Genomic DNA, 9,967 nt, shown 5'->3' with positions numbered 1-9,967 from the left:
ACTCGATTCTCAGAACAGCGACACTTAACCATTCAGGATGCATTCAGTGAACACGTTACAGAGGAAGATAGATCTTTTTGGTCAAGGAAGTTTTACTTGTGTAATAGTTGTAAATATATTGTTCCCTTGAAATGATAAATTTGATGTTTGAGTTGTTTTAGATGGTTGAAATTCACTCTTTTGGCCCTGATCTGGGTAGCTGCTGACTTGACTTCCTCCATATAATAAATATTTAGTCGTGTTGCTTTATTTTTAGTCTGATAAGCTTCTCCGATTCAGTGCAACACGGAAAAATAAAACGAAAATCTGTACTTTTTGGAGTCAGGCCTGCAGGCACTGTCCCAATTTAAAATAGGAGTGGGATTACTTGTGGCTCATTGTGGTTTTTAGTGTGTGAGACGGAGTGTGTGTATGTTCCCCCCCATGTAGCCAGCAGCGCACTTAGCACAGGCTTCAAATAGCTAACTCAAATAAAGTCAGAGGAGGCCATGGGTCGGAGAGGGACTCTGTGAGGGAGGCCTTCCCTAATGGAAGCCGATCTTTTGGGTTTCGCAGCGAGCAATGCCAGGAATGTGATGTTGTCCGGTGGCGGCAGTGAGAAGCACCTTGCCGCCAGGTGCTGGTGTGCAGCCTGACAGGAATTGCAAAGGCAGAGCCAGCAGGGGGAGAAAATGGTGGCAGGTGACTCAGCAGACTGGGAGCGGAGGCTCGATCAACCCCGAGAATCTGTGCAGGCCTGAAAAGGCAACACGACTCCCCCTCCGAAACAAGCATTTTCTCATCCACCAACCGCTCTTCCGTACTTTGCCTCCCGTCTTTTACGCACTGCGTTAAATTTCTATTCTTTCTCGTCCTTTTTACCTTTTGACGGCCTTCTTTGTGTGCAGGCTGTGGGAAAGTTTCCCGTAATGGTGAGGTCATCCACCACCGAAAGCCACCCCCACCTCTCAGGCTTGCACAGACACACACACACACCATCACTGCACCCCTCACCCTCCATGTTGCCCCCCCCCCCACCCAGGCCTGCCTAGGCAGGACGGCGAGTGTGTCCCCACATCTCTGTCCCACTTCCAGCCTCTCTGCTTCCCTGCAGAGACACAGAACGAGCTTCCTTCAGAGCATCTGATGGCAGTCAGTCTGTCTGAGAGGCACCTGGAGATGCATGAGGCTTTAGCCCCCCCCCCCCCCCCCCATTACTCTCTTTATCTCATTTAGATACACACAGTGTGACAAGTTTCCTCACATGATTCTTAAAGATCCCTGCTTTGAACAGACAGGAAACATGAATTTTCCCAGAAACCTCCTAAAGTTTCGGCTCAGAAAACCCAATTCAATTACTCATTTCTGCCATCTACTGGCAAAAACTGTAAACTGCAACACAAATATATGGAAATGGACCTTTTTTATTTATTTATGAATTTTTATGCATTTGTTGACCTTGGATGATCTGAGGCCACATTTAACAAACATGTGGTTAATAAAATAAGGTATTAGCACCGTATCATATCCAAATCAAAACACAATAATCAAAACGGCTCGGTCAGTTTGACAAATGTGCTAAAATTGTATGTGGTAGTCGCTGAGAATCCTTCACAGCACTTACTCTGAGATGAGCTTAATATAAAACTGGCATGAAAGGGGATTGCCCTTCAACATGTGCCTTTGTTTACAGAAAAGATACCTAAGTCTTTACGAAATTAATAATGTTCTTTTATTTTTGCATAAAACCAACACTTTAAATGAGGCCTTATAATCAGAGACACTGTGCTGAACTTTATTTACAAATTTGTGGGGAAAAAACAGACATGAGACTCGAGCTGTACATAAACATGTATTCAGGTTAACAACACAGTATTAACAACCATATTAGTACAACAAATGCATGTAGGTAGATAAAATAATGGCCCTTTCAATAAAATATGCAATATAATTTCCTGTTATTCTAATGTACAAAATATATGACAGGCATATTTAGAAAACACAATTTTTATACATCTTTAACATGGTATAAATATGAAAATGCACAATAAATCAAATATTAGTACAAAAAAACTTTTTATTTATTTATATTCAACATTTTTGTTGCTTTTGCTTTCATAAAAATAATTATCATATGTTTATTGGTACTGAAACTCAATCTGTGCATTATTTATAATTTAAAAAAAAGCTACAATTTAAGAAATAATTAATGCCCTCCAGTAGATGACCGGGATGGAGAGCATTTAGAAATGTTTTAACATATTGTGGAAAAAAAGTCCAACAGTGATTAAAATGTACTTTTGTTCTGTAACTTTTGTGAATAAAGTTGGTGGTAATGATGGTTTTGACCAGAAGCCCCAGGAACAAACCTGGAGGTCGTTTCCTGCCGGTAATCTGTATAAATTAGAGCTTGGCGCCATCTGGTGGCCACATCCTGCAGGGCACGCAGAGTTCATTCTGCAACAAGTCAGGATTTCAAGTCTTTCCTTTTTATGTTTTCATATTGAAGGGATGTTTGTGTCCTCCTTGTCCTTTCATTTTTTGTGCGAGCCGATCATGACCTTCGAGACAAAGTTGACGATGGCGCTGGCCGGCTGCTCCGGGTCGTGCTCAGCAAACAGGTGGCACACGTTTTCAGTGTCACTCTGAGATTTCTTGGCTACAAACCCAAATATCCTGGAAGACAAACACACAGAACTGTTTATTTCGATCTGATTAAGATTAACTTTTTAAAACGTGATAATCGTGATGCAAAACTTGAGCTTTTTCCATGTTTTTCTTTCAAATATCATAACAAGGATTCTAAGTATGAATCAGAGGTTCATTCAATTTGATTTGGACTTTCCAAGTCTAGCTAAAGGTATTAGAAATATATGAATGCTATATTTTCTCCAATTCTGCATTTTATAATACATTATTTGATATGTAAACAGATACCTATCGTGTCTAATGATTTAAAACGCTCCTAAAATGGACTGTACCATCTGAACTGTTTCTGTGCATGTGCAACGTGCAGCTAAGCTCGGACCGTTCTCCGACTCCGTTACTGTAATAACCTTAAGCCTCTGACACAACGTTTTATGGTTTATAGACACAACAATGAGCTAAATGTGTTTACGCATTCATCTCCACTTGTAATTCAATGAAACTGGGCAAAACTATTTTCTTTTAAAGTTTATAAAAAAAATCATAATGCCATACAATACTGTCCAAAGTTGATGTTTAAAATTTTTTTTTAAAATGTATAAACTAATACATCTTTAACTGTGTGATGTGCCATGCAAAACATAATTTCTGGATAATTTAGATTCATAAAAACAAACATTTCTCAGAAACAAAGTCTCTGAGATGGACTTACTTTGCAGTGGAGCCGCTGCCCCTCGTCCACCTGTTTGGGACAAAATGAAACGTGTTAACAGTTTTAATAGGATTTAAATAAATGAATTAATGATCTATATATTGTTTGCTGTTCTGACCTTTTAGTTATTTCAACATAAATTTCAACATTTATTTTCAAGCTTTTGTCCAGTTTGAGCGATGAAATCACTAAGATTCAACTGAGGCAAAGAAAAATGTTGGAAAGTGGCGGGAGTTCAAACCAGAACAGCTTATTTTTATTAATCGATTTCAACTATCATATTCTTCGCCGTATAAGTCGCACCTATTTGCATAAATTTGCACGCCCTACGATTTATACACCAAAGCGACTAATATACGTTTTTTTCCCAGATTTATAACCAATTTTTATCTGAGATCTGACGATTTCATTCATTCTGTTATGGAAAATGTTGAACACTACCATTTTCATCCACTAGAGGGCGGTTGACCAATATGGCAAGCCTAGTGCCTCATTAATAGGTAAAAGTGGCTATTAATGAGACACTTGGCTTGCCATACAAGCCACCTTCTTTTCGCTCCAGAACTCGTGGAGCAAACGTCAAATCAGCTGCATTTTGCTGCACCGCCCAGGTGAAATGCAGCTGATTTGACCATTAAAGTCCTTTTATTAAGTAAAAGTTCAACTGAGACACACCTTTACTATAAAGCTGAGCAAACAAATAATTGTTTTTAGGTGGTTATCTGGTTAAATTTCGAAGAAATGCACAGCGAGCCCTCCCTCTGCACGCTCCCGCAGCTGCAGATCGATTTTTGAAATGCAGCTGATTTGACCGTCAAAGTGCATTTATTAAGGAAAAGTTCAACTGAAACACATCTTTGCTATAATTTTGAGCAAACAAATTGTTTTTAAGTGTTAATCTTGTTAAATTCTTGTTAAAGTCCTCTCGTGCACGCTCCTGCAGCCGCCATTTACAATTTTGGCACACATTTCCAGGTTGTCAGCGGTGACTCATAACAGATGTAACTTATACGGCGAGGAGACAAATGTATGTTTTTCTCCAAATTATTAGACATATTTGGACTGATGCGACTTGTATGGCGGAAAGTACGGTAATCAGACCAGATAATTCTGGATTAAATGTTCAAACACAGAAAAGTCAAATCTTTCTGCTGCAGGAACTCAGTAGCTTTGATTTGGTGGCGTGAATTTAACGAAGATTTACTGATGGATTTCATTTGGAGAAAGTTTGTTAGGAAACCTGGCAACCTTTGCTGTAACATATATTTGACATCATCATTATTATTTTCCTCTGTGACATTGTGCCTGCCTCGTTAGATAAGCTGACAAGCTTCCAGCGGAGGTTCTGTAGATTGTGGTTGGCCTCCTGAAAGCTCCGGCTGGAGGCATAAATTTATCATTTACTTACAAGCAACATGGTTAAATTGGACATTAATTTTGTTTTACAGACTTTAAATATGCCCCAGAAGTCCTTGCAGCGGTCAACAACCGTTCCAAATTGTTAGTGGAAAGTTTTATTGTTAGTATTTTTTACTCACTTCCTTCCCTGCGAGTCCAAAGAACAAAATATGACGGTGTTGACGGCGTAGTGCCTCCTGAAGAACAACCTGCAGAAACAAACAAGCAATCGCCAAATCTTGTGTTATAATCTCCTTTTTTTTAAAGCGATTTTTAATCAAACCATGGTCATTATGGGAAATTATGGTCTAGCTCGTCTTATTTTTCTGATATTTCCCACTTTTACCTCGTTTATAATATTTCAAACGTAATTTATTCTGACTTTTTACTCATTTTTAAGCACTTGTGCCCAATTCTGCAACTTAGAAGCTTCCGTCAAACAAACAAGTTATGTTTATTAGCAGCAACAATAATAAAAAAATGTTCTGCTAATTTTGGTTTCTGGCACTAATTATTAAAATAAAATGATTCTGTGATAAGTCTGCGAAGACAAGCCCCTCTTCAGGCTGTTTGTGACTGTTCGTGAGTCGCTAACAGAGCCGCTGACGTCCTGCTGAGATGTTCGAATTTAAAAAGGAAGCGGAGTCCAAAGAGCTATTATGACTCAAAAACAGTTAAAACACGTTCAACGATTCATTGAAAAGTCAATACAAGAATTATTTGTAGCATCTGTGTTTTTACTCAGACACATTCCTGTTTTTATTTTTCATTTTGCCAGTTCTTTATTGGGCTCTTAGGCGCGAGAGTTTGGTTCACGTTGCAGTAAGTCTGATCCTTTCAGGGTGGGAGTTGGACTCCACCAGGGCTGCCCGTTGTCACCGATGCTGTTCATAACTTTTATGGACAGAACTTCTCGGTGCAGCCAGGGGGTGCAGGGAGTCCGGTTCAGTGGCCTCAGGATTCCATCTTTGCTCTTTGCAGATGATGTGGTCCTGTTGGCGTCATCGTGCCGTGATCTCCAGCTCTCACTGGAGCGGTTCACAGCCAAGTGTGAAGCAGCTGGGATGAGAATCAGCACCTCCAAATCTGAGGCCATGGTCCTCAGTCAGAGAAGGGTGGACTGTTCTCTTCAGGTCGAGGGTGAGGTTCTGCCTTCAGTGGAGGAGTTCAAGTATCTCAGGATTTTGTTCATGAATGAGGGAAGAATGGAGCGTGAGATTGACAGATGGATTGGTGCAGCGTCTGCAGTGTTGTGGACTCTGCCGGTCCGTTGTGGTGAAGAGGGAGCTGAACTGTAAGACAAAGCTCTCCGTTTACCGGTCGGTCTATGTTCCTATCCTCAACTATGGTCATGAACTCTGGGTAGAGACTGAAAGAACGAGATTGTGGATACAGGAGGTTGAAATAAGTTTCCTCTGCAGGGTAGCTGGACGCTCCCTTAGAGACAGGGTGAGAAGTTCAGTTCTCAGGAGAGACTAAGAGTAGAACCGCTGCTCCTCCACATCGACAGGAGCCAGTTGAGGTGGTTCAGGCATCTGGTCAGGATGGACCCTGGGTACCCCCCTAAGAGGTGCTTCAGGCATGTCCGACTGGGAGGAGACCCAGGACACACTGGAGAGACTTTGTTTCTCGGTTGGCCTGGGAACACCTCGGAGTCCTCCCTGAAGAGCTGGAACAGGTGGTTGTGGAAAGAGATGTCTGGACCTCCCTGATCAAACTGCTGCCCCGAGATCTGACTTCAGAACAAGTGGAAGATAATAGATGGATGTATGGATGGATGTATGGATGGATGTGGCCAGTTCTACTCCTCCTGCCGACGCTCTAACACTCACTTCCTCTGGTTGTCGGTGAGCGTGATTCCCTGAGCCGACACCTTGAAGTGGACCACGGTGGAGGGCGGCGGAGGGTCAGCGGACAGCGTCACCGTGGTCGCCTTCTGGACCGCCTGTTGTCCCGTCAGAGACTCCATCTCCACGGAGCCCAGGTACCACACGTTACACGCTGTAAACATGCACATTGCAGGAGAATGGATTAAATTTATACGCAGCGAGCTTTAGCTATAAATCCACTCCAGGTGCCGTTACCTGCACCCTGTCTGAGAAGTTCAGCTGCAGAGTTTGTTGCAGACGGTGGTGAAGAGTCATTCAGCTCCTCCAGCGGGTCTGAAGAAACAAAACGTCCATGAGATGATTTCACATTAAACACCTTATATGCTCGGTTTTCTATCATCTGTAAACGGAACAGAAATGGCTTTGCTTTGTTTTGCTGGTCACACGTCAGGGTTGAATTCCCGGCTCTAATTTCGTGACAAACTGCGACACAGACTGTTTACCTCTGTCAGGCAGGATGAGTTTACACGGCAGAGCCAGGGGGGTGATGGAGTGCTGACACACCAGAGCTGTGAGACTTCCTGACGGGGCAGAGAAACTTCTCATGAACCAGAACAAACACCGCCGCACTCGACACGTCTCACCGACAGAGGGAAGTAAAGGAAACAAAAGCCCTACAATAAACCTGCTTCATCGAACACGTCTGAGGAAGAGGAGGGAACTTACAAAGAAACCTTGTTTTGTGAATACACCAATTGCACTACTTCAGCTTTTTAGGTAGCATAGTTTCTGCCGTACAAGTCGCATCAGTCCAAATATGTCTGATAAAGTGGAATAATCCATAAATATGTCTCTTCGCCGTATAAGTCGCATCTATTATGTATCACCGCTGACCACCCGGACAGGTGGGCCAGTGTTGTGCCAAAAATCGATTGGCTGCCAAATGGCGGCTGCAGTATGGGAGGACTTTAACAAGAATTTAACAAGATTAACACTTAAAAACTATTTGTTTGCTCATAATTATAGCAAAGGTGTGTCTCAGTTGAACTTTTCCTTAATAAATGCACTTTAATGGTCAAATCAGCTGCATTTCACCTGGGCGGCGCAGTGAAATGCAGCTGATTTGACGTTTGCTCCAGGAGTTCTGGAGCGAGATGAAGGTGGCTTTATACGGCAAGCCAAGTGTCTCATTAATAGCCACTTTTACCTATTAATGAGGCACTTGGCTTGTCATATTAGTCGACCGCCCTCTAGTGGCTGAAAATGGTAGTGTTCAATATTTTCCATGTCAGAATGAATTAAATCGTCAGACCTCAGCCAAAAATTAGATTATAAATATGAGAAAAAAGACAAATATGTCGCTTTGGTGTATAAGTCGCAGGACTTGCAAATTTATACAAAAAGGTGCAACTTATACGGCGAAAAATACGGTATTTAAAAATGGAAAAAATAAAGTAGGAAACACGCTGTAGCTTTGCAAGAGTCTCACCAAAGTACGGCTCGTTGGGACAGCCTTTGAGGCGAACTCCTTTCGGCGTGCACTCTATCAGGAAGTGTCTAACCAGTTCGTTGGACAGGTCTCCTGCAGAAATGTCAATAAAAACAACATTTCAGGACAAAAGCATTGAGTGCGCAGCTGAAAGGAATAATTGGAGGAAGGAAACGGCTCACGCAGATGACCTTTTTAACTCCGACGTCTATTTTCATTACTGCGACGTTCTCAAGTATAAAACAAACACACAAAAAAAAGCTCTGCAATGTTTGTCTTTGATTCTTAAGTTTCGGACCTTTTTTACTGTGATGTAACACAGTCGGAGGAGGCGTGGCCACCTTCATGGCCAATCCGTAGGCCCCTCGAAACGAGTGGCTGTCTCTGACGATGAACGAGCCCGGCTCTTTGTCTTTCAGCACTGCGATGGCTGTCCGGTGGGTCAACAGAGAGAGGAAGCAGAGCGAGAGGCAGAAGTTAGGAGGAAAACTTTGCACAAGGGTGTATTATCTGCTCACAAGTGGCCGTTAGGCTTTCTGCTCCAAAGCCAATATTTACCTTGGTCTCTGGAAATGTCGGGCTTGTACCAGAACTTAGATGTGTCCTGAACAAACTTCACATTATCCTGCTTACTGCCTGAATCTGAGAGACACAAATCAAGGATTTCTTTTAGGTTTCAGGTGGATTTCAAGTCCAAAATGGTACAAAGAAAACCTCTGGTCATGTGGAACATCAGCAAGCACAGTTTTATCTTCTGGATAAATTCAGAAGGAACGAAAAGGTTTTGCAGCTTCAGTTTTCAGATGATGTCAACAACAGTCATTGAACAAATGGACTGGGGCGTCAGAGTGTCCCTCCTACTGGGTCAGGGTACCTGCTCCGGGTGAATGGGCCTCAGCGAGTCCTCTGAGCGGGTCAGGGGTCATGGAGGAGGAGAACCGGATGCTGAAGCCGCTGTCGCTGTGAGGGCTGGAGAATCCGCTCAGAGGTGGGGAGCGTGAGCCGAGCTCTCCCCCCTCACCTGCTCTTTTTTTCTCGGGCAGCAGCGGCGCGAGCCCCCCGTCTCCCCCGAGAGTCAGACTCCCGAGACCCTCCACGGCGTCCAACAGGCTGTGATCCAGGCCGCCGTTGCCCAAAATCAACAACGAGGACAAATCTGTGCTGTTGGCCCCGTTGCGCACCCTCGGGCCCCTCGACGCTCCCCTGGGAGAACTGTGGGCATTGGGGGAGTGGAGGGAGAGAGGGGGTGAAGGTTGGGGGGGATATGGGGAGTTCAGGGAGTTTGGAGTTCTGTCGAGCCAAAGTGGAGGAGGAGTGGAGCTGCAGGAGGAGAGACAAGTACAGATAAATGCAGTGAATTATATGAAGTATGAGACGTGAGCGTTAAATCTGAGGTCGTGGTCCTCAGTCTGATTGTTCTCTTCAGGTCGAGGGTGAGGTTCTGCCTCAAGTGGAGGAGTTCAAGTATCTCGGGGTTTTTGTTCACGAGTGAGGGAAGAATGGAGCGTGAGATTGACAAATGGATTGGTGCAGTGTCTGCAGTATTGCAGACTTTGTGCCGGTCCATTGAGGTGAAGAGGGAGCTGAGCTGTCAGGCAAAGCTCTCTGTTTACCGGTCAGTCTAAAATCCTCCCCTCACCTCTGGTCATGAACTCTGGTAAGGATGGACCCTGCAGACACCACCTTAAGGAGGTGTTTTGGGCATATCTGACTGGGAGGAGACCCCAGGGAAGATCCAGGAGTCTCTCCAGCGTGTCCTGGGAACTCCTTGGAGTCCTCCCAGAAGAGCTGGAAGAGGTGGCTGTGGAGAGAGATGTCTGGGCCTCCCTGCTCAAGATGCTGCACCGAGACCTGACACCGGAACAAGTGGATGGATGGATGGATGGATGGATGGATGGATGGATGGATGGATGG

General features: G+C 43.8%; 1 protein-coding gene across 1 annotated transcript in view; it reads right to left on the bottom strand.

Moving 5' to 3' along the window:
- Nucleotides 1-2,463: 2,463 nt before the first annotated feature.
- si:ch211-191a24.3 (tensin-3) overlaps nt 2,464-9,967 on the bottom strand; it is a 57,437-nt gene continuing 49,933 nt past the window's right edge. Inside the window, exons 17-26 of the mRNA XM_037697901.1 lie at nt 8,928-9,373; nt 8,612-8,695; nt 8,352-8,483; nt 8,054-8,146; nt 7,068-7,145; nt 6,820-6,897; nt 6,568-6,736; nt 4,876-4,944; nt 3,338-3,367; nt 2,464-2,655 (exon numbers count right to left, since the gene is read on the bottom strand). Coding sequence (XP_037553829.1) covers nt 2,514-2,655; nt 3,338-3,367; nt 4,876-4,944; nt 6,568-6,736; nt 6,820-6,897; nt 7,068-7,145; nt 8,054-8,146; nt 8,352-8,483; nt 8,612-8,695; nt 8,928-9,373 — 1,321 coding nt within the window. The 3' untranslated portion in view covers nt 2,464-2,513. The remainder of the gene's footprint in view (nt 2,656-3,337; nt 3,368-4,875; nt 4,945-6,567; nt 6,737-6,819; nt 6,898-7,067; nt 7,146-8,053; nt 8,147-8,351; nt 8,484-8,611; nt 8,696-8,927; nt 9,374-9,967) is intronic.

This window comes from Nematolebias whitei, chromosome 3 (genome assembly GCF_014905685.2).
Source record: "Nematolebias whitei isolate Nwh7 chromosome 3, NemWhi1, whole genome shotgun sequence".
In the NCBI taxonomy this organism is placed as follows: domain Eukaryota; kingdom Metazoa; phylum Chordata; class Actinopteri; order Cyprinodontiformes; family Rivulidae; genus Nematolebias; species Nematolebias whitei.
Note: the sequence above shows the minus strand (reverse complement) of the source record. Positions and strands in the feature narration are given on the sequence as shown.